Raw genomic sequence first — 23,261 nt, 5'->3', positions numbered from 1 at the left:
TTCCCTGGTACCGCACCGCGGGTAGGGGTTGGAGAGCACAGCGGGAAGATGAGAGGGGACAAGGGACAGGGGCCGTGCCCCGCGGGACCTGACGCTCCCCAGGCCCAGCTCACCCCCGGCTGAGGAGGCCCCCGCCCCGCCGGCCGAGGGGCCAGCCTGCCTCCGGGCCGCCCCTCCGCCGCCTTGCCTTTGTGCCTGCCGGGGGGCAGAGGAGGAGCTTGCAAAAGTTTTGGGCTAAAAACCCACCTTTTTGCTGCCAGCCGAGCCCGACGTCAGGGGCCGCTGTGCGCCGCGCGGGGCTCCGCACGCGGCCGCCACACAAAGGCAGCAGCTCCGCACCGCTCCGCTCCGCTCCGCAGGTGAGTGCGGCCCCGCACTGCTCTCGGGGTCGGGCCCCACCGAGATGGGCGCCCCGGGCGAGGCCGGCTGCGACCGCCCATCATCTCCCCAGGGAGGCGGCGGTCATCCAGGCTGAGGGCTCCCCGGAGCTGGAAGGAGCTTTGCCGGGGTGGGAGATAGGCTCTGGCTGGGGAGGACCTGCAGAAAAGGTCGGCTGGGGCCGAAGGACCGGGGGTGGCGCCCCCCCGGTGCGGGATTGCCTGAGAGGAGCCAGGGAAGAGCCTGGAGATGCAGAAGGATGGAGTTTGGTAGGGCGTCAGGGCTCCTGGAGAGCCGACGGGTTGAGTCAGTGGCCCGGTATCCTACGCCCCAGTCCTCTGGGGAAGCACCCCACACTGGTTCGGCGAGAACTCAGCTGGTGGAGACCCTCCGATCGGAGCCCTGGGAGCTGCAGCGGAGCGGAGATCGACCACCGCCCGCCTCTCCGGAGGGCGAGGGAAAGGCTCTACGGGGCTCACGGCACAGCATCTACCCTGAGGAGGAAGCAGAGGGCAGAGGTGCGGAAGGGCGCTGCCTGCCCCCCTCTCTGCCCTCAGTGCAGGGGAACAATCCTCTTCCCTTGAAGCGCCTTCTCTTCACAGCGAGGGGAAGGTGAGGCCGCCTGCTGGAGAGCCCCACAGCCCCCCTGCTTCCCTCAGCACCTCTAGGAAAGCCTCTAGGAAAGCCTCTTAGCCGTGCCAACCCCTTGGCTCACGGGCACATGCTCGGTGTCCCCTTTCCAGGCAGCAGGGAACTTCCTACTGTCGCGGTCGCTCCAGGCCACGGGCTTCCCGAGCGCTGGGCTGGCCCCTCGAGTGCCGGGCTGCCTGCCCGGAGGCTGGGAAGCAGCTCAGCCCTCAGAGGGAGGACAGCAGCCTTGCGCCCACCACTGCCAGAGCCAGCTGCAATTTGAGCCGAGCAAAGCCGAGCTGAGAGGTCCCTCTCCTGGAAAAGGGGCTCTGAGGGGGGTGCCAGCCCAGCTGCTGCTCCGTTCCCGGGAGCGAATGAGGTCAGCATTGAGGGATCAGGAGCTGTGGAAGATGTGTGGGCCGCATTAGGAGAAGTCGGTGGCACTACTTGCCCCGGAATGGTTTCAGGAGAGAGGTCCAAGCGTTTCCATTGCAATAGTGGGTATTTGAGCTCTGCTTCATCTTCACCAGGTGATTTTTCTTTTTAGAGCTTCATCTTCACCAGGTGATTTAATTTTTCTTTTTACAGCTAATTCTAGATCATAAAAACCCAGAGCAGCTAGAGGACGGGGGAGGGAGAACAGGGACTGATGTCATGTGGGAGCCAGCCAGCATCTGAGGAGGAGAGAAGCCAGGGCCCCGCAGGGACACAGGAGGAGTAGGGCTGTGCGAGCATGCCTGAAGGTGCTGTCAGCCCAGCCAGGAAAAACTCTTGTTTGCCAGTCTGTTTGGAAAACCAGTTGGGAAACTGCACTCCCTTTTCCTTATGAATGCTTTAGGATGAGCCATGACTGAAGGTCACAGCAGACCTTTGCCTGGGGATGGTGATGTGCTGAGCTAAGTCTGTAGGCAGATTCAGGGGCTGTAGCTGGTCATCCCTTAAGAGGGTATCCTTCTAGCATCCCTCCATATATGTGGGCAGGGCCCCACTGCACCCGTGGCAAACAGAGGGAGTCCGTGCCTGGAGGTGAGGCAGGGGTGAGCACAGCAGCTGGGGCTGTCTGCCTTGGAGAAGACCATGTCCGAAGGGCCTGAGCAGAAGGTGCTGGGCTGGGAGCTAGGTGCAAGGAGCACAGGGAAATGCTCTGCAGCAAAGGATGGGAGAAGTTAACAGAACACATGAAACCAGGGTCATGGTGTAAATAATGTGGATGTCAAAGGTGCTACCCCACAAGAGCCGCTGCAGAAAGTGGGACAGCCATGTCTGTAAGTCAGCTCAGCTCCAGCCTTGTCATCTGTAACCAGCCCATCTTGGCTGAGCCCTTGTCCCCTGTGAAGGCAGAGGGGTGGGAGCAGAGCTGAGCTGTGCTGTGCTTGGCAGGATGGCTCCCAGCCGGGCTGGGTGAGGGGGAAGGCAGATCCCAGCCCCATGACTGTGCCCTCAACCAGCCGGTCTGTGTAATTCCCTGTGACAGTTCAATGCAGAGCGAAGCTGGCAGCCTGGCGGCGGATGCATGAAGGGTGAGTGCACTGGAGCCTGAGTAGTGTGGGATGCTGCTCTCCCTGGCATGCTGCCCAGGGAGCCCAGGGGAAGGAGCAAATGCTGACCCCAGGCTCTTCCCTTCGTTGATGTTCCCTGGGGCCTGTGGTTCATCCTGTCCTCTACAGCCCAATCCTGCAAAGCCAATCACAGAGCCAGGGCAGGTGCCATGTATTTTCTGGATGCCTGCTGCCACACAGATATGGGTGGCGTCTTAAGAGGCTTTAGGGGAACAGGAATGGGGTCTCCAGATTTCAGAAGCTAGCTCTGCATGCCTGTACTCCTGTTCCTACTGAGAGCAGGATCTGGGATCCCAGTGTTGGCAGCAACATCCTACAGAGTCTCATGGTGGCAGCCAGAGAGGAGCCATCACATGGACCAAGGCCACTGAGGCAGGGGGACAGGGCTCGATCCCCAGAGCTGAACACTTATGTGTGTGCACCCTTGTCCCCAACCTGCTCCCAGGTGGGTGCACACCTGCTCGCCCCCTGCATGCACGGGTGGCGTGGGCAGCAGGCTCCATCCCTCCAATGAGCTCCCACAGTGCGGGTGCTTTTTTTGGTGTTTAATCCACTGATATAACTTTCAGACCTCTCATGAAAGCAGGTTTGTTTTCCTGGGCTTTTTTCCTTCTCCCAGGCATTCTCTGGAACTGGAGTAAGGTGCTATGGGACCTGTGTTCCCTGGCCCCAAGGCTATTTGTTATGGGGCAGCAGCCTGCTGGGTTGTGGATAAAGGATTCACAGAGAAATATGAGGGTAAGGGCTGGCAACTGTAGGACCTTCCCCAGATAGTCTGTGGGCTGTGAGGTTCCCATGGAGAGCATTTCGACCACATAGAGGGCAATGGAGGAGCTGCAGGGGTGGGAACAATCTGCAGGGTGGGAGGCAGTTGTTGGGGTACATAATTAACCTTCCTGTTGCAATTAATGAACATATTCTACTGGGTGGCAGAAGCAGGGCACAGGGGTGCACACACACATGTAGGTGAGTATGTGCAATGGAGGCAGCTACTCCTGTCTTACAGAGGCTGCCCACAGCCCACCATGCCCCTCCTCGACACCACATTGCACCCCAACCTCCAACCCACCTAACTCTCTGATTCCTCTACAGGCAGGATGCAGGTTCGGAGTCTCTTCCTCCTCCTGGCGCTGATCCTGGTGGCTGCCACCGCCGAGGCTGGCAAGAACAAGAAAGGTGAGGGGCAGCCTGGGGTGGGGGCCAGCAGGGCAGGGGCCAGAGTGGGGCATGCTTCCCTGTCCCTGCAGAGAGCACCCACTCTGCTTTTCCGCACAGAAAAGGCAAAGAAGGATGGCTCCAAGTGCGAGGACTGGCGCTGGGGACCCTGTGTTCCCAACAGTAAAGACTGTGGCCTGGGCTACCGCGAGGGAACTTGCAGAGATGAGAGTAAGAAGCTCAAGTGCAAGATCCCCTGCAACTGGAAGAAGAAATTTGGAGGTGGGTACATGGAGGTGGGGTGGTTGGGGACAACCCTGTGCTGAGTGACCGGGGCTACTGTCCTACCAGGTCCTGGCTAGTTCTGATGCCTCTCCCCTCTCATCCAGCTGACTGCAAGTACAAATTTGAGAGCTGGGGAGGCTGCAGTGCTCAGACAGGCCTGAAGACTCGCTCTGGCATCCTGAAGAAAGCCCTGTACAATGCCCAGTGTGAGGAGACTGTCTATGTGACCAAGCCCTGCTCCTCTAAGATCAAGTCGAAGGCCAAAGGTCAGTTCCCACCACTCGTGTCCCCAGAAGGGTCCTGTTGCAAACCTGGCCAGGGGTTTTTCAGAGGTACCTTGGCCTGTTGGGGTTGGCTTTGCTGGATTTCCTAGGATGCTCTTTCCTTTGCACTGCGAAGTCCAGCTGCTGGCTGGGTGGGAGGTACTGCTATGAAAAACCCTGGTCCCCCCACAAACCACTGCCATCTTTGGGATGGGATGGGGATTCCCTGCTCTCTTCACTAGGACTGGTGCAAAACGTGGTTTAGCATGGCAGGAGGCTGCCTGCAGGGACGCAGCCACTGCGCCGTGCTCAGCCAGCCATGCTGGCTACGTTTCTACCACAGCACTGTGTGGGGGACCGTGAGCTGCCAGCAGATGCACTAACTCTTGTCTCCTGTGCTTCTTGAATGCAGCAAAGAAGGGCAAAGGGAAGGACTAGAGCAGGAAACCAGCATCCTCATCGGCCCCTCAACATGGTGCCTACAGGACTGGATGTCCAGCCGTAGCTGGCCCACACTACAGTCTTCCTCCTCTCCTTACTCTTTTCCATGACCTCCTCTTTCATTGAGATGCCTTGTCTTAATCATTAGTGTTGTAGAGAGCAAACCCACCCACCCTGCAGGATAGGCTGCCTCCTTCCTTGCTGCCCCATGGGCACTACTAATGCATCCTGCTCACCTCCTCTGGGCTGGTGTTGGGGTTCACTGGGATATGCTCAGAGAGCTGGGATGGAACACACATTTTTCCACCCTCCAGCACAAATGAGTTTCCTTTAGCACATACTTTTGCAAGCCCAGGAGCCTCCTTGCTCCTCCGCCAGGTACCAGTGCCAGAGGGAAGGGCTGGGTGTTGAATGCTCAAGTAAACCCATCGCTGAAGCTTCTCACTCAAGGACTGCTCTCACCTCAGGGGGTTTATTCCAGCATTCCTCTGACTGGGACATGACTTACCTGCAGCAGTTGAAGAAAACACAACTATCATCCTGAGAAGCAACTGTCTCCTCTGTCACTTCTAACCATGTGTGTCCATGCTGGGGCTGCAGCCCCTCTGCCTTTGCCATACCAACACCAGTGCTGGGTAGGAGCTCTCCTTTTGGAATTTTTCTTTTTCTTTTCCAATAAAAATCTTTTTTAAAAAAGTATCAGAAGTCCCCTGTTGTCTCCACAAAATCCTGCTGTGCTGAAAACCCCAGCAAACCCCAGTTTTGCTGACCCCACTGGCACCAGCAATGAAGTTACCTTGCAGCTGGCCTGGGTGCCACATGCACGTGATCCTGGACAAAGCACCAGACCTGACAGCCTCTTTGCAACAAGGCTTCAGGTTGCCCCCCCTTACTCTTGGCAGAAGGGATAGGCTGCAGGAAATGTCACCAGTGGGTGACACAGGGAAGCAGGGAAGGAGCCACCTGGGTGATGACTCATTCATTCCTCACACCGTGGACATTAGTTTCCTGGTCCAAGGTCTTTATTTGTCTTGGGGTGTGTTGGGCTGCAGTTGTAACCATTAAAAATACCCAGAAACCCACCAGGCATTTTGGGCACCCCTAAAGGCAGTGATGGAGGGGCTCTCATCTGGATTGAGGCAGCCTTTCTGCAGGTTGCACCCTGGCAAGGGTGAGGGGAAGGACATACGGACACAGAGTTTGCCAGTGCTAGAGTCACCTCATCCCATTCCTTGCCTGCACCTGGCTGTGTCCACCAAGGCTTGCACCTGGCTTTGGGAGAAGCTGGGGAGCAGTGCCAGGGCGCTCTGGGCTGCACACACGGGTGGGCTGGGAGGAGGCTGGAGATGCTGGCTGAAGCCCGCATGCTGAGGGCTCTGCCACAACACCCGTGACAGCGTTACATCCATGTACAAAGCTCAGCAATCGCCTCCTTCAGCCTCCCTAGAGGAACTCCCTGCACTCAGGGCAGTAGCGGGGCTGGAGGCCACGATCATCCTCTCCTGCCTCCAGAGCCATGCATCAGGCCTCCCACACCCACTGTGGGGAGAATGGGGACCTGCTCGTGGCCCAGATGAGACATGGGGCACCTTGGTCACATTGCAGACCCTCTTCCCACCCTTCTGAGACCCCCAGGTCCCCCCTGTCTCTCCCAAGGACAATTATTTTCACAGTTACTGCTGCCCATTACTCAGGGGCCCCATTCCCCCCAGGGCTGTGGAACAAAGTCCTGCACCACAGGGCTTTTCTTTGCAGTTTTAGTTTCCGTCATTGTTGGAGGCAACTGGGTTTCACCCTCCTTACCCAGGAGTGAAATGTTTGGTTTATCTGTCTGTCTTTCCAGCAAATTGCTGTCTGAGGGCAGAAAGGACATGAAGAGGAAAGCAAAGCCAGAGCCCAGGGAAAAATTCTGCCCCAGGACCCTGGGTGAGGATGTCTGATGGCACTCTCAAGGGGAAGGAAGCATCTGCCACATCTGTAAGTGTCCAATCTTGACTCCCCTCACAGGGGGCCTGGCTGCACCAGCAGTACTCCCCATTAGCCTGCGTGAGCAAGCCTGGTCCAAGATGTCTAGCAAATGTTTGACCCTGTTTTCTTTTAATTTCTTGGGTAATAAACTCTTTATAAGCCAATGGAAAGCATCCAGCTTGTCTGTGTGCAGACAAGCTCTGATGCCATGGAGATGGTCATCTGGGGAAAAAGGTACATCCAGTCTTAGGAGAAGCACTGATGCCATTTGGCCAATCTCAAGAGCATGGAGCTGGGAGAGGCTCCTGGTGACCACATCTCCTCCTGCCTCTGGCTTTCCCGCTGGCTCCCTGAGCTAGTCCCCAGGCCCAGGGTGACTGGAAGGATCTGAAGCTCAGAAATGCCTTGGATTTTTGTCAGCGTTGGATGAAGGGCATCCTCTGCAATCACGGCACAGTCTGCACTGTTGTGAGTGGGGAGCAGAAGAACCCCCGCTGGCAAAGGAGGCAAAGGGAAGGGTTTCCATAAGGTTACTGAAGTGGTCCCTGAGTACCAGTTTATCTGGCTGTGCCAATGTTCCTGTACTGGCACATGAGAAGGTGCTTGAAGGTTTTCTTGAAAGTGGCATTGCAGAGGGCATAGCAGGCTGGGTTGATGGTGCTGTTGACATAGCAGAGCCAGTAGCTGATGGACCACACTGTTTCGGGCACGCAGGTCTCACAGAAGGTGTTTATGAGGACCATCACGTTGTAGGGCGTCCACGTGAGTATGAAGGCCAGCAGGATGGCAAATATGGTTCGGGTGACTTTCTTCTCTCGGGCAGCCATCTGGCGCTTCTTCCGTACTTGGCTCCTGGCGATGCTGGCAAACTTCCTGGCAACATTGACCGGGCGGCTGTTGGCCAGAGAGTTGTGGTTAGAGGCACCTGACTTAGCTGGCACGATCTCAATGGCGGTGACACATTCAGACCCAGTCTGCTTGGTGACAATCTTAATCTTGGACCACTTGGAAGTTGGGTTCACCCGGGGTTTGGCTGGACTCTGTCCTTGCCCTGCAGGCAAGACTTCTGCTGTGGGCTTGTCTTTAGTGGTCTGGGTCATGCTGACAGTGCTGGACTCATTGGATGTCTCCTTCTCCTCCTGATGGCCAGTGGCCTCTGTCTGTGCAGATGCCTGGTCATCCACTTTCCCATTCCTCACCTCCTCCTTCACCTCCACGGCCCTCTTGGGAGAATTATTGTTGTTCTGTTTGACCGTGGGGCCCTTGAGGAATCTGAGGGACTTGGCTTTCCTCTCTTTCCTGCTCTCAGGCTTGTGCCTCCTTACCCTGCTTCTGCTGGCCAGGGAGATGTGGATGTACAGCACCGTCATGATGACCACGGGCAGGTAAAAAGCAGCAATGGCTGTGCCAAATGTCACCGCTGGGTTGGAGAGGAACTGGATGTAACATTCCCTCTCAGGAACTGTCCTCTTGCCCACAATGAACTGCCAGAACAAGATGGCAGGGGCCCAGAGAATGAAGGACAATATCCATGCGGCCGCGATCATTAGCCCTGCCATCTTGGTGGTCCTCCTGGCCGGGTACGTCAGGGGCTTGGTGACACAGAAGTACCGGTCAAAGCTGATGATGAGCAGGTTCATGACAGAGGCATTGCTCACCACATAGTCCAGAGCCAGCCACAGGTCGCACACCACGGCCCCCAGTGGCCAGTAGCCTTTGATGATGTAGACCGTGTAGAGGTTCATGGAGAAGACCCCGATGATGAGGTCTGCGCAGGCCAGGCTGAAGAGGAAATAGTTGTTGACAGTCTGGAGCTGGCGGTTCACCTTGATGGAGAGCATCACCAGGACGTTCCCCACCACGGTGACAAGGCTGAGTGAGCCGGTGACAGTGGCGATGAAAACCAGCTCCACTGTCTTGTAGTTAGTGGGAGGCTGCACGGCCACCTCGGAGTGGTTGCCCAGGGTGAAGTTGTCATAGGTCAGGTTGGCCATCTTTGCCTGCCAGGGCTGAGCAGAGAGGTTGTGCATGGGATCTGCAAGGACAGCGAGGACAGAAAGAGAGAATATCAGACTTGCCAGCCTGTCCTGGCAGCATTTCTTCAGTTTCCCAGGCCAGCACTGCTATTGACCAGTGCTCAAAAATCTGCTGGCATTCCTGGACTTTTCTCTGCCACTCCAGGAGTCCATTGGAGGCATTTTTGTGTCCCTATTTAGCAGTAGAGGAGGCAAATGAGTTGCAGGGAGAAAAGCAGGAATTGGGCTAGGACAGTCCCATGTCCAGGGTTGATGGTCCCTTCTTTGCACATCCCAGCAGGAGCACAACCTCGTGTGGCCCAGAGAGGCACACAGCGGGGCCAAAGGCCTGGGAAAGAGGACTGAGGAGCTCAGGGGAGATGCACATACAGCACTCAATGCCAGAACAGCACAGCATGGAGCCAGTGCCCTGCCCCAGGAACAAGAGCAGGTTTATGGTATGCCCCAGGCATGTTCCACTGACCTCCCCAAAGCACTCCCCAAGAGGGGCCTAACCCACAAAACCCATGCTGTGGTCCGCCCGGCTCACCTGTGTCTCTCGCAGCAAATAGCTCCTTCTGGAAAATGAAATCTGGGAGAAAGAAAACAGCAAGTTATACCACAGCTTGTGTGCATCCCACAACGTCTTACTGAGGGCACCAGCCTAACCAACAGAGGACACTGACCAAAGAGTGACACTGCTGAGATACAGATGCTGAAAAGCCAAGAAAGGCTGAAGATGGGTGGTTTGGCGTGATGCAGTGCACAGCGCAGCAGGCTCAGGAAAGGGAGGGAGCTGCACAAGTGCCATCAGTCACTGATGCTGGGAAGTGATGACCCCTTCCCCCAGTCCCACATCACAGTGCAGCTGCAGCCATTCAGGCCAGATGTACAGTGTGGAGTTAGACACCTCAGCACGATACATGGAATTATTTATGAAAAGTGATGAGAATTATGGAGAGAATTGCTGCCTTCATCCAAACCAAGATGCCTGTGGTTAATCACCCAAGGTAAGAGTGAACGTTAAAAAAAAAATCAATAGACAAGAAGTGCTGTATTGAGATGAGAGGGAATTTCCTGGAAAGCAAAGGAAAAGCAAAGACACTGAGGGAGTTGGGCTGGACAGTAGAGCTTTCCATTGAACCTGGGTCTCCCACACCATCCAGGCCTCCAAAAACAGGCTGGGCCTTCACCAGCCTCACCCTGGCTTCTGGGGGCATTCCAACCCTGCCAGACCATCAAGGACAGCCCCTCCAGCAGCTCCTCCTGGTGCCTGGGGCAGGGGTTCAGCCCCATGGGTGCTGCTGGCAGGAAACCATCGGGAGCCAGCGCGTGTCCGCTCAGTGGGAGTGCTCAGCACAGTGTGTCTCTGGCCTGGGAGGTGGCTCCAAATGCCTGGGACTCCTGAAGCTGATTTTGCTGAATGTATAAATGTGCCTTTAACATGCACCTCTTCTGAACAGGGTCTGGCAGGCTTTGAGATCAGTTTGTCTATTTTAAGTATTTGAAAAGAAATGTCCTTGTCTTTCATTTGTCATGAGGGTAGGAGATGTCTGCCATCAGCAAATGGCCAAGTATTTAATATAAACACTTTCTAAAGAGATACAGGCGTAATTAAATGGAAATGTGGCTGCTGAGATGCTAAAGCCAGGGTCTGATGCAGCCATTTAGGCAGCTTCTGCAGTAACAAGGATACAGCTGCGATAGTGGTGGAGCTCCTCTTACAGGTGCAAGGAAAAGAAGTGGGTGAGGGACAAAGAAATACCTCTCTACCGTTATCCTCTAAGCATGTCTGTGAAGACAAAAGGCTTTGAAAAGAAAGCAATGCCCTTTGGTAGATGCTATATGCCAGATACGGATGGGGTGAGGAAGCCTGGTAGCACCCAGCTCCAAGCACAAGGGATGCATCAAGGGAGGGGGAAAGAGCTTTCTGCTGCCATCCTTCCTGGGCACTCAGCCAGGGATGTGAGAAGAGGTGATAAGTGTATAAAATGGCTTAGAAATATATAATCATGGCAGTTTGGGGGTTGGTTTCAGTACAATAGAAATGAGTTTTAATTTCTTCACTTTGGTGAGATGGGGAGATTTAACTGTCATTCTTGTAACAGCTAATCAAACTGATCAGACAAGCTAGCAATCATGCAGACATCTACCCCAGCTCTTCCAAGAAGAATTTGAAAGTCTTGAAAAGAAACCTTTCCATCGTCTCTGCTAAAATGTGGGTTTCAGTTTTCTCACTTTTGTTCATGAACTGGCATCCTCTTCTAAGCGTGTCTAATTAATTATCAGCCTTGACAGAGGCTTGTGTTCTCAGTTACCCAAAGTAAGAAAAGTCCATCTCAACCCTAACTGTTCTGTACGTGTCCCAAGACCGGGAGAAAAGGCTGCGGCAGCCCCACAAGCGAGCCTTTGGATGCCACCCAGAGGTCACGCTGCAAACTGGTGTGCGGAGGCAGAGGCACCTGCCGCCTCGGGGTGGAGGGCTTAAACGCTGAGCCCTTACACACGATAAGCCTTCACCTAATAGCAAAAAATAAACCAATCCCCTGTTTGAGGGAAGGAGGAGGACTGAAAATGCGTGAAGGTGTGAAGATAGCATACAACACAGAGTAACACGTGTGAGGTGGGAGCTGTGTACACTGCTCACCCTTGCCTCAGATCTCCTGGCTATTCTCTGCCATACCCCAGCCCACCGGGCATCCCTTCTTTCCCCATCTTCTACTCTCCATTCCCCTGTCTCACTCTTCTGCCCCTGACACCCTCTCTGTGCTCACTGGGACCTGCCTGCCTTTGCCTTCCTGAGAAGAGGAGGCACCTCAGTCTGGAGCTGGGAGAAGGCCAAGGATGCTACAAATTTGGTAGGTCTGTGCAGCTGACCAAGCCATGCATCATGCCTGAATGGGCACTAGATCTCTGCCTTTGAGATGGAGAGCATCCAGGCTGTGTGGGAAGGGCCTGGGTGGGGGCACAGCTCTCAGGCAGTCACACCTCTCTCTGCATCCCCATCATGTGTCCAAAGATGGAGAGAGCACACAGGAGAGCTGAGGAGCTGCACCACTCTCCACCCTTATGCCAGTCACATCACTGTTCCAATGCTGTGACACCAAGACACCAGACACCAAGGGACCTCTCCAGGACTTGGTGTCTCTCCACTAAATGCCTTCCTTATGTACTCCAGTGCCCAGTGCTTGTTCTCTGCACCTCCAGGAGTGCATTTCTTCTCTCTCTTCCCTCACAGCCCCCATCCTACATCACCCTCTCTGTCTCCATTCCCTTTTGCACCCTACTTTCATGATGACACTGCAAACAGGGAGGAGACATAGCCTTGACAAAACTGAGACAACACTTCAGAAGGGCTCCTAGGGCTGACACCCTTACCTGGACCCCAATTGGCTTTCCCTCAGACTTTGGCTGTGATTTACAGCTGGTTTTCTCCTCTCCATCGAAGCCATTGGGAGACTCCGACTCTTTGCTGATAGCATCTTCCGGTCCAAGAGTTTCTGTGGCTGCTGCAGTGGTCACCAATTGTGTCATCAAGGGAAAAACCATTCCCTTCCCACACAGCCACAGATCCAAGCAGAGAAAATTGTAATTTGGGTGGGGTCCAACTACTGCGGGCAGTGGTCACAGCAGGGTCTCCACTGCTGCCGGCAATCATGGGTGTGACCACTGTTGTGTGAGGATTCAACTCCAGAGCAAGAGCAAAGCCAGTGCTCTGTCACAGGGTGACACCTGAGACCACAGCAGGAGACTCCTGCTATTTCCTTGCTGCACCTCATGTGCCTTTCCAGCAAGCCTTCCCAGCCTGTCAGCTCCTTCAAACTGCCTTACAGCCTCTTGCAGTTAGGAGAGGATAAAGCCCTGCCATGGACTGCAGGTGACCACCCCGTGACCAAGAATCTGCAGTAGCTGGAGGCTGGTGTTCCAGCATCTGCAGTTTGTGACTGAGCGCCTGCTGAGCACTCAGCTCACGTGGGACGGAGGGTTTAGTTCCCTCCTGCCCCTACTGCTCCTTATGTGGAAGCTGGAGCTGGCCACCCTCTGCACCAGCACAGCAAAGGCAATGGGAGAGGTTGGTTTTTACACAACCCATGTGATGGATGAGCTCCTGGAGCAAGCAGCCCTCCTGCCCCAGTGTTCCCCACATCTTCTCTCTGTACTGCACAGCTGCCCTCTGCTCCACAGCCCGGCCCCACATGTCATCACCAGCCATCTCCTTTCCTCTTTTGACACTGCTCCCATCCCAGCACCGTCCTCAGGGCTGGGGATTCCCAGGGAGCAGGCGCAAGGGGGGCAGAGCTGTGTCTGGTGCACATGCAGCTGAAGCAATGTTCTGCCTCTGGGAACGAGCAGAGCTCTGCGAGGAACCCCATCATAAAGCGAGCCCCACGCTCTCACACCAGCCTGGGCAGGAAGATGTTCACAGGGGAGGGAGAGGATTCAGAGAAAGCCGTGCTTTAGTGGACACCTATGACTGTGAGCTGCTCCCAGAGGAAATGGGCTTCAGCCCTGCATGAGTTTGGAGCAACAGCACAACTGAAAGTGACCTTGAGCCCAGGGACAGGCTGGAGGGGCTGTGGCTGTCAGCTCCTGGCTGAAGGGATCCTGTGGGGCTCTGGGTGCTGCCATCTCCAGGAGGGAGGGAAGGTGGCCCCCTCCACCACAGGCACATTCCAGGAGAAGGTACAAATGACCTCCTGCTCTGTCTGGATGCCAAAGGCCGGGCCTGGGCACATCACCTTTGGTGTCACATTTGGAAAGAGCCAAGCCAGCCCTGCTGCCAGGCCCCTGCTTGTCTTGGCCTTCCTAAATGTGCAGAGAGGGTAAAAGTCTTAACGGGATTAATCCTGTCGGGTCAAACTGCTGATGTGATGTGGGGCTGGGCAGTTTGTGCAGCACCACCACAAGGAGGAGAGGAGAGAGAAAAAAGAGGGAACAGAAGATGCTAGACATTTATGGCTCACGCTCACAAAGGGAAGGTATACTTAGAGTAGGATGGCAGTTTGTGGCGCTAATTGCATTATCTAATAGCTGTTAATTAGTTCCTGAATCATGGCACCACTTTACAACTAGTGAAGGGCCTCTCTGGTTGACAGATTCACACCCCTCAGAGTGTGAAAACAGAATTCCTAGATACAGGGAACAGGCACCTTAGAAATACATTTGAGAGAAGATGGAGGGCCGGCCCTGTGTCTGGCAGGGGGAGGGTTGGTGTTGGTCTGCTTCCGTGCCTCTGCTTTGGAATGATGAAGGCAATAAACAACCAGAAAAACAGAAAGGAGATGAGGGGCTAGCAGGATCTGTTGCATTAAAACAGCCTTCCAGCTCCAGCTGGTGGCTACGCTTTCACCCCTCTGGTCAATTGATCCCTGAAGTCCTTATCCTGCTCCAGAGGAGATCTGAGCCCCTGTGGAACAGGAATTGTTTCTTGTCAGTAACATATGGGGTGGTTCTGGGCATTTGATTTTTCCATTGAATAATTTATTATTCTTTCTTCCTCTGCTATTCAACTGGTCCTCATGAGGCAAAGCAATTTCCTCCACCCCACAAGTGAGGAACCTCTGATAGCTTTTTCTGGAGCTGCTGGAGAAGCAGTAAGCTCAGTGGCACAGGAGTAGCCAGCTTGCAGGGGGAGGTGAGGGGCCAGGGAACACCCCTGTGTCTGACATATGTTTGCCCATCAGGTTTGTAAAATTTGCTGTGTCCAGGGCCAGAAGGGAGTGTTGAGGTTGGGTAAGCCCACCACCCTCCCAGGCAAGCCAGGAGCCTCCCTGCCTTCATGTGCTTAATGCTGGCTTTCAGAGTAAAGCCGAGGTGCCGCACCCAAGGTGCCTTGCACCCGGCCCTGGGAAGCGCTCGCCGGTCGGAGCCGTGGCTGTCGGGCTGCTCCTGCAGGTGGAGCCCAGCCCAGCATCCCACAGCAGCCATAGCTGCGCCCCCTGCCCAAACTTCCCTGTACTTGGCTGTGCCCCCAGCACTTGCCTGTATCCCTAATGTGCCCTTTGCACGTTGTAAGGAGACACATGCCATTTATCCACAGCATCACCAGACAAGAAGCAAGCCAGTGAGAAAATGTTTTTTAAAAAGTAATTGAAATGTCACTCCTATAAATAGCCTACCAGCACACTTGTCACTCTGACAATTAATTAACCTCCTGTCACCCAATTATCAGCCCAAATAAATGACCTATCAGTGGAACGCTACTAGCAAGTGTGTGTGGCAAATGCCATGCAAGCCAAAGTCCAGCCTTACCCTGCTGTGCCCAGCCTGCAGCTCCAGGCACCGGCGACTCCCCAGCAGCTCCCATGCCTGCGCTGGCTCCGGTGGTAACATCCCGGGGGAAGAAGAGAAGGCTCACCACGGCTGCATGGCACAGAGGGACGAGGGGGACACAGGGCCCTCCTTCCAGTGCCCTCTGCCTCGGCCGCGCCAGGGCAGCAGCTCCCTGCTGGTGGCAGAGCTCAGGCCACGTCGCTGAGCTAGGAAGGTGCTGGGCTTCCAGCTGAGCCTGGGCTGGAGCCACACTTCTCCCCTCCCATCCACTGCATTAATGCTCTCTGCCTCAGAGAGATGCTCATGTTCTTTTATATGCCTGGGCTGAAGCTTTAACAGAACCCAGCTGTTTCAAGGAAGCACAGCAGAAATAACCCTGCTGTCGCTCCAGGTCCCACTGCTGGGAAGGGCTCTGGGACCAGCCAGCAGAGAGGAAAGAGGGGAGAGAGACAGGATTGCAGCAACAAAGGACTGCCTGGATTAGCTGGGGTCATCCCAGGGAGAGGTTAGTGGCTGGGACCAGATGACTGTGGGAGAGAAAAGTGGAGGAGCCACTGAGAGCTAGAGGGGCAAGTGCTGCAACACCTAAGAGCTGTTTGCTTGAAGAGCAGCTCCCCCTGCCCCAGGGATGGGCCTTGCCTGGCCATGGCAAGGGGGAAGGACTTGGCTCTTTTTTGGAAGCCAGCTGTATGGAAGCCCCCTCACTCTGCCATGGCCCCACACAGCCACAAGTGCCCATGCCAGGTCCCTACCACGCACATGGGGGATCTGCCCCCCCAGGTCAGGCCTGTCCCAGGTGTCAGGGCTAGTGCCCAATAAGGCAGGGCCTGGCCCTCCTGCAGAGATCTGCAGCACCCTGCACTCGCCCTCTTTGTGCCCAGGGTCCCGTAGGTGGGGTGCAGCTCAGGCAGCCAGAGATGCAGTGCTGCTCAGGCAGGGGGGACATGTTTCTCTGTAACTCATCCCAGAGCTGAGGCACCACAGGGAGCAAACAGTAAGGTGCTCATCTGAAATTTTAAAGGCTTGGCAATGGAAACAAGAGCCCCTTGCCCCATGGAGCAGTGTGAAGCTCTAAAGGGCTTTGAGAGGACAAATGAGCCAGCTAAGCAATGGATGAGAGAAAAGAGAGAGCTGATGCCCTGAGCCAAGGGCAGAAAATCAGGCAGGAGCAAGAACCCTGCTGGATGGATGCATATGTGAGAGCCCTAGTCCTGGGGGCAAAGAGCAGATGGGAATCTTTGGGGTGCTAATGAAAAAGGAAAAAGAAAATATGAGACCCCATTTGGCCACAAGACCTGCCAGAGGATTTGGAGTTGGAGGTGATGCCTGAGCAAAGGGATACAGTGAAGAAGAGGAGCTGTGGCAGAAGGTGGGCAGGAGAGCCCAGGGCATGGAAAGGCACAATGGAAAATGTGGGAGTCAGGGTGCCAGGGGAGGAGACCAGGTAAGAAATCCCTACAACAGTGAAGGGGAGGGATGGAGAGGAAGGAGGTGGGAATAGTCTCAGTCTGCCAGAGAGGCATTACTTATGTCCTCTAGAGAAAAGTCCTAAGAAAAGCTCCTTAGAAGGAGAGACCTCACACAGAGACATTGCCTGCAAACCTCTCCCTGCTGCCTTCTCTGGAGGCTCCCACCATCTCCTTGCTGGGCAGAGTGGGAGCCTTGCTGGAGCTGGAAACCTCTGTGGGCTGCAGCTCTCTGGCTCAGGCAACCCAGCTCTGCCTGGAGTCACCTCTCTTGCTGCAGGATGGTGATCACCAGCCTGTTGTGCTGGTGCTGAATAAGGCAGGGGCTGGCCCCCGTGCAGCACCTGTAGCACCTGTATCCTCTACACTCACCCTTTTTGCCCCCAGGTCCCCATGAGCAGTAGGGTGGGGATGCAGCTCAGATGGTCAGGGATGCAGTGCTGCTCACCCCACAGCACAGGGCAGGGGTTTTAGCCACCCCAGTGACAGGGACTGCACATAGTAGCAGAGGGTTTCATGAGTTGAGCATCACTTAGGGCCTTGGTGAGTTATCTGAGCTCTGCAAAAAGCATAGAGACCACCATGCTAGACACTGCCCCTAAGTGCTGCAGAAAGGCAGGCCCAAGGGCAGGCAATACATGCCTGATTTTGGAAGATGCCAGAAGGGTTGCACTGCTCTCCACTCCTCTCTGTACACATGCATGCACTTTTTTGGCCTTATCTGGGACTGCACATGATGTAACTGTAAGCAGAGGAGGGATCCAAACTACCCCAGAGGCACTAGAGACGGCGAGATGCCGGGAACTTTCCCATCTCAGTCAAGCAAAGATCCCTCAAGGACCTTCATCCCTCCTCAGCAGAGCCAGCCTGCCGCACTTCCTGGGGCTTGGGAGCTGGCATTGACACTGGCAGGGTCTGCAAGTGAGGGGTCAGTGAAGCACGGTGCCATGGAGGCCTCTGGAGAGCTGCTCTGTGACCTGGAGCGGATGCAGGGGCCCGGGACACTGTGTTTGCAGACTCATGTTTTCAGACCTCAGTGTTGCACAACTGCAGCTGAGTTTCCCACAGACAAATAAATCTAATTCTGTTTAGAGAGGCTGAAGACATTAACCCCTTAACTGGCCAATGCAGACCAAATTCACCAGGAGCCTTCACCCTGCTGATGACATTTCACCTCCAGACATTTGCAGCTGAGGCGCCTGGTGTCAGCCCCCACTGCCTCCTCTGCCAAGCTGCAAGGTGCTATACGATATGCTAGATTTAAAAGCAGTTGTGGTACCAGAGGGGCTGCTTCTCTGCCTGGCTTTCTTGGCTGGAGGAGCACAGCCACCCTCAACAGCTCAGTAACTGCTGATAGCTCGGTCCAAGCTTGCTGAGTTCAAGGATATCCACGGTTTGCATTGAGTTCTGCCTTTAAAGGACAAAATTCCAAGCTGCTGCCCCTCCTTCACCAAGTGACCTGGGATGTAACTCCTCTTCGAGGCTCTTGAAGACACTTGTGTCTTCACACAAACAGCCCTGTGCTTCCCCATGTCCCTCTCCAGCTCTCTCTGAGTCACTGGAACAGGTGGGAGAGGTGCCTCTGCAGCCGCACATCTCAACCTGCCTAACGCTGGGGCAGGAGGTGGGAAGGGAACAGGGCACCCAGGCATCTCTGCCACTGCCCCTTGCACCAAGTGGGAATGGGGCACACATTGCACAGGCCATAAAGGTGTGATGGGGACAGGGTCACAGCAATGTAGAAGAGCCACTGTCACTCACACAGCTCTGATTTGCAGGACCTCCAGCAGCAGTTTCGGGGACCATCAGAGGGACAAAGCACTGTGCCTAGAGCCATTGCATTTGCAGGCTTGGACAGGCTGGTGATGTTCATTTTCTCTGCAAACTTGCGCAATACAAGGTATAAACTGAGCCTTTGCTGGAGTTCCTCCTCCATGCGGTGCAGCCTCAGGGCTGAAGGCGTCTCTGGAGGGTCCCGAGAGCAGCCCCAGGGCGAAGGTGTGAGCAGCTGTGCCTGGCACGCAAGGGGTGGGGCTGGGGAGCATCTCCAGCAGAGCCTCATCTACTATGCTCAGTGCCAGGGGACCCAGGCTCTGAAGACAGGTCAAATGATGTTGGTCTGGCACAGAGTCAAGTCTCAAGAAGACCAGTGCATTGATCCACGGGGAAGGTGGGATGGCTGCCAGCAGGCACACAGAGTGAGGACACGCAGGTGTCTCTAGCTGGGAGAACAGGGAGTGGTTGTGTGCCTCCTGCTGAAACTCTGTGTCTAAGCATCAAGGGGAGGATCCGTATATGAGACATCTTGCCCTGTGTTCATGCACCAGCAAAATACTGAAATCATGGACCAGCCTGACCAGGGAACACTTGTCCCTGATTAATTAGTCCAGGAATTGCCTAACTCTTTGAAGCTTCAGTAAATTAATTTGTCTGAATACAGGGCTAGGGTCCATTTAGGTATGTTCAAGGGTGTGGATGCAGCAAGACGGTGCCATGCCTAGAGGTTTAAAAGGATGTCATAGTGGGTTGTGCTCCTAGGGACAGACAAGGCTGGCACACTCCTCCACTTGGCTCTAAGTTGGACAGCAATCAGCCATTTAGGCCCTCAGCTCCTGATCTGCCAGGGCCCTGGGCAGGAGAGTACATGAGTCTTCCTAAAAGCTGGTGTCTGCTTTCTGACTGGTCACACAAATCCCTCAGAAGAAGGATGTATTTGGCATGGTTCCAATCACCAGCTTGAAGAGGCTTCAAGAGTGCCTGGGTGTGGAGCCTCACTGCACCCACTGGTCACTGGCACACTCATGGTGGGTGCTGGTGCTTGGACAGGCTAAATAACAGTCAGCAGGGGATGCTGGGATGGGAATGAAGAGAGAAGAGGAAGAACATGGAATGATCTGGTCCAAAACTTCCATTTCCTTGCTGTGTCAGGTCCTGCACTCTCATATCTCCCCAAAACACATCTTGTAACATGCAGTTTTAGAGCCAGCCCAGAATGGATGCTGAAATGCAAAGCAAATCTCCTCCCTTGGCTTACTGGAGAGCAATAAGGGCATAGACCCATGTCAGACTGAGGAACAACTGGCTCGAGGACAATGCCTGCTTCTCCAGAGGATGCCCATCAAAGCCCTGACTTAGCATGCCAAGGAGAAGGGGTCAGCTTGCGCACAAGAAACAGTTGCTGCGTGTCTGTCCATGTGGAAAGAGGAGTTGTGTTTGTGCAGAAAGCAGCAGCCCCTTGCAAACAGCCTCCATCTCCCTCTCCTCTCACAACTGATCTCCCTGCTGCCTTTGCAGAGCAGCATCTGCCACCTCAGCTGAGTGCTCACCAAACCTCTTCACCTCTGTGGATGCTGCTGGTCAGGGCTCAGCAGGGCAGGCAGAGAAAGGATCAACAACACAAAGGTGTGCTAGGGACTGCTCTGCATCAGCTGCTCCTCCTCATCTTACTATTTTTTGCTTTTTTTTTTTTTTTCCCTCTCCTGGGGAGATATTTGTCATTTTAATTTCAAAGAACAAAACAACAAAACCCCAACTATGACAAAACCTGCCATCAATGGGGTGGGGACACAGCTTGTGGGGACAGTTAAAAGAGGAAAAACCATGCTCCTTCTGCAAACTCAGAGTAATTGGATCACAGCATCACATCATTTCAGTTCATTTCTCTACTATGAAAGAAAACAGACTGACCTGCTGAGATGGGTATGCCCCTCATGTGAATAAACAAACCACTTTTACCGGTAGCCCTTCTCCTCCTTCTCCCTCCAGCTTTCCTCTGCCCACTCATCAGGTCATTCCCAGGGCCGCTGCCACTCCATCCAGCAGCCCTGGAAACTTGAGCAAGGGCGCAGTGGCTCGGCTCCTGCAGGAACCAGGGCTGCTGCCCACCCCTGCACCCCTGCTCCCATCCCCACCTTCCACACCCAGGGCTCCCACCACTGGCCGCCATCCCGGCTGAAGGGGGAACCAGGGATGGGGCGCTGAGTAGGATCTCCACTGGATGACCTGGTCTTTCCTGGATGTCTTGTAGGGGCCTAGCTCAGGCTGGAGAACAGCAGCAGGTGCTCAGATCACAGGAGTTAGGGTGTTAAGAGGCAGGAGGTTGTGCCCAGCAGTAGAGACAGCAAAAGCATCTTGGTGTCACCTGTAATTTCAACATGAGCGTTGTCTCTGGTGCTGTTTCACTAAAAGCCTGGGCTGAGTAGTTTGATAGATAGTGCCTGCATCAACAAACCACCCAACTGCATTGGTAGCAACCCTTCCAGTCCCTCTGTTCACTCTGCAAGTTGTGGTAGAAGTAATACCTCCTTTGGAGGTCACCCAAGGCAGTTGTGATAAAGCAGGGAGCCTTGAAATGCTCAAACAGAGCCCATCTACCAGAGGGGACCACCAGCCGTTCCTCAGGTTGGGAAGTATCTCCCTAGCCTTGGGCTTTCCAAAGACCAGCTAGAAAAATCCATCCACAGCACAATCAGAGGGATTGAAAACAGGTCAGACAGAAGACAGTGCTGCTTTTATTTAAGAAAAATTATAAGAACTGTTTCCCTGATTCCCTGAAGCCAATGTCATTATTTTGGAAAGAAAGAAGGGTGTGGCTGCCAGACTCTTGTCCATGATGCGCCAACAGAGAGCACGGGGCAGCTGTCATTACCAGCAGAAGGGGCCAGAACAGAGCCAGAAAGGGCTAAAGGGAAGACGAGATCCACATTGAGGGAGAGAGTGGGCAAGATATTTCTCCCTTGCAATGCCCAATCTGGCAAAGTGCTCTGTGAAGAGGGGGCAAACTTTTGCCTAGTCATGTCCTGGGAGGCAGCCACAAGCGCCAGAAGGGTTTGCCCAGTAGGGCGACAAAGTATCCAAAGGATAGGGGATCGTCTCCCTGTTGCTCTTGTTGGAATAGCTAGGGAAGCAACAAAGCGTGCAGGTAGTTTCTTGTCCAGGAATGTCTCCTTCCCAAAGAAGGCACCAGGGGAGCAAATAACCCCGTCCTGGGTTTCCTCCTGGTGGGTGCCTGCCCTCGGAGCCGCAGGCTGCTCATATTCCCTACTCAGGGTGCTGACAAGGCTGTTTCCTGGGTGACAAGAGGGACCCGAGGTTCCTCGGGCGATGGATCCCGGGAACGCTGTTGGGTTTGGATGGGAGCAGGGAAAGGGGGTGCCAGACATCACCCCGGTGCCTTGGCAGGGCTACACGGCTCCAGACATCCCGGGGCAGCGAACCAGTGCGAGGGTCCCGACCCGCGGGGCACCCCGGCGTTCCCGGAGAGACGCAGGAATGTGGGAAAGTTGGCAGAGACACCTCCCCCATTCCTGGGGCGACCGCGTGCCACATCCCCCGGGGGTGCGGAGCCCCGTCCCCATGCACCCTAAAGCCATGCCGACATCCCCCGCCGGACCCTGCGGGGGATGCCCTGCGCCCCCCGCCCCGCGCACACGGAGCCCCGAGCAGCGACTCACCGGGCAGCCCAGCCCAGGGCGCACCGCCGCCCGACGCCGAGCGGTTCTCAGCGGCCATGGTGCCGCGCCGCGCCCCCGGGGGCTCCGGCTGGCATGGCCCGGCCGGCTCCCGGCTCCGGTCCCGGCTCCCGGTCCCGGCGGCGCCGCGCGCGGCGGAGGGGCGGGGAGAGGGGAGGGCCCGGCGCTGCCGGCTCGGCCCCGGCCTCCTCCCCCCGCCCCCGCCCTCCCCCGCTCCAGATGTATCACCCCCAGATGTGCGCCCCTCTCGCCGCCACTAAAACGCACCGGGGCGGGGGCGCGGAGGACGGGGGCTCACGACGTCAGGAGCCGCTGCCAATCCCCACGCCGCCGTCCCCCCCGTCTCAGATGTGGCCTCCCGTCCCCGCCGGCCAGATGTGCGGGAGCGCTCTTGCAGCACCCCGGACAGCGCTCCCGGGACCGCCCGCTCCCCGGCGCCGGGCTCCGGCCCCTGCTGCCCCCCCCGCACCCACCGGCGGGGATAAGCCCCGATCCGCTGCAGCCGGCAGCGCCGGGAGCACCCGCGTCCCACGGCGGGAGAGAGCGAGGAGCAGGGAGCCGCAGAGCGGGGCCCCTCACGGCCTGGGCAAAGGGAGGCCTCGATGCCTTCCCCAGTCCCAAAAAAACTCTGCCGGGCTGTCACTAACACTCCGAACTTCGGTGTTCATGCAGAACAAAAAAACTCATCAGGCAGTTCCACAACCAGCTGACTGACTGACTGTCCCCCAGGTCTGTCTTCTGGTAACGAGAAAGCGTCAAACAAGAAGAAAGAAAGGAGAAAGGGGGAAAACCTCAAGTATTCCCTTTCCTGTACACCTTTCCCCTTCCCTCCACTTTAAACCCAGAGCAACTCCTTTACCCACCCTCTGCCTCTCCCTGGGCTGTCTCACAGACCACACGGGTATCATTTCCCCATCTGCTCTGCTCTCACACACACATGTACAGACACACACAAACAAATAAACACCCTACTGTAACCCTCCTTTGAAGCAATTACAGTACCAGATGGGTTTCTACCATCCACTCCTTCACCCCCTGATCCTCTTCTCATACCTCTCTGACTCTGGGAGGTAGCACTTAACGAAAGCACGATGTTTTAAGTCAATGTCTTCCCTAAACATGTGTCCAGCTCACAGACTGGACTTCTCTTTCCCCCAGATCCTGAAAACTGCTGTCTTCTCCCTGCCAATGGAGACGTATTTCTGAATTCCAGCAGAGAGAACACTGTTATGGTAATTCAGATTATTTTCTCTGATGACACATCTCCCACTCCAGGTGCCCTCTGCACCCTGAAAAGGTTAAAGCCTTTTGGCACTCACATCTGCTGCTGCCTTTGCACACCAAGAAGCCCCTGCCA

At 55.4% G+C, this 23,261-nt stretch overlaps 2 protein-coding genes across 2 annotated transcripts; one reads left to right on the top strand and one right to left on the bottom strand.

The window, feature by feature from the left end:
• The first annotated feature begins 268 nt into the window (after window positions 1–268).
• Window positions 269–5,402, top strand: MDK (midkine). Its single transcript, XM_030240515.2, has 5 exons — window positions 269–359; window positions 3,660–3,743; window positions 3,843–4,004; window positions 4,112–4,273; window positions 4,683–5,402. The coding sequence occupies exons 2-5, from the start codon at window positions 3,665–3,667 to the stop codon at window positions 4,706–4,708; spliced, it is 429 nt and encodes a 142-aa protein (XP_030096375.1). The 5' UTR covers window positions 269–359; window positions 3,660–3,664; the 3' UTR covers window positions 4,709–5,402.
• A 321-nt stretch (window positions 5,403–5,723) lies between these two features.
• On the bottom strand, window positions 5,724–21,930 carry CHRM4 (cholinergic receptor muscarinic 4). Its single transcript, XM_050975704.1, has 3 exons — window positions 21,887–21,930; window positions 9,245–9,286; window positions 5,724–8,714 (listed from the first exon to the last, which is right to left on the bottom strand). The coding sequence occupies exon 3, from the start codon at window positions 8,707–8,709 to the stop codon at window positions 7,237–7,239; it is 1,473 nt and encodes a 490-aa protein (XP_050831661.1). The 5' UTR covers window positions 8,710–8,714; window positions 9,245–9,286; window positions 21,887–21,930; the 3' UTR covers window positions 5,724–7,236.
• Window positions 21,931–23,261: the final 1,331 nt, after the last annotated feature.

This window comes from Serinus canaria, chromosome 5 (assembly GCF_022539315.1).
Source record: "Serinus canaria isolate serCan28SL12 chromosome 5, serCan2020, whole genome shotgun sequence".
NCBI classification, from domain to species: Eukaryota; Metazoa; Chordata; class Aves; order Passeriformes; family Fringillidae; genus Serinus; species Serinus canaria.
The sequence above is the reverse complement of the archived record's forward strand: the minus strand, read 5'-3'. Positions and strand labels throughout refer to the sequence as shown.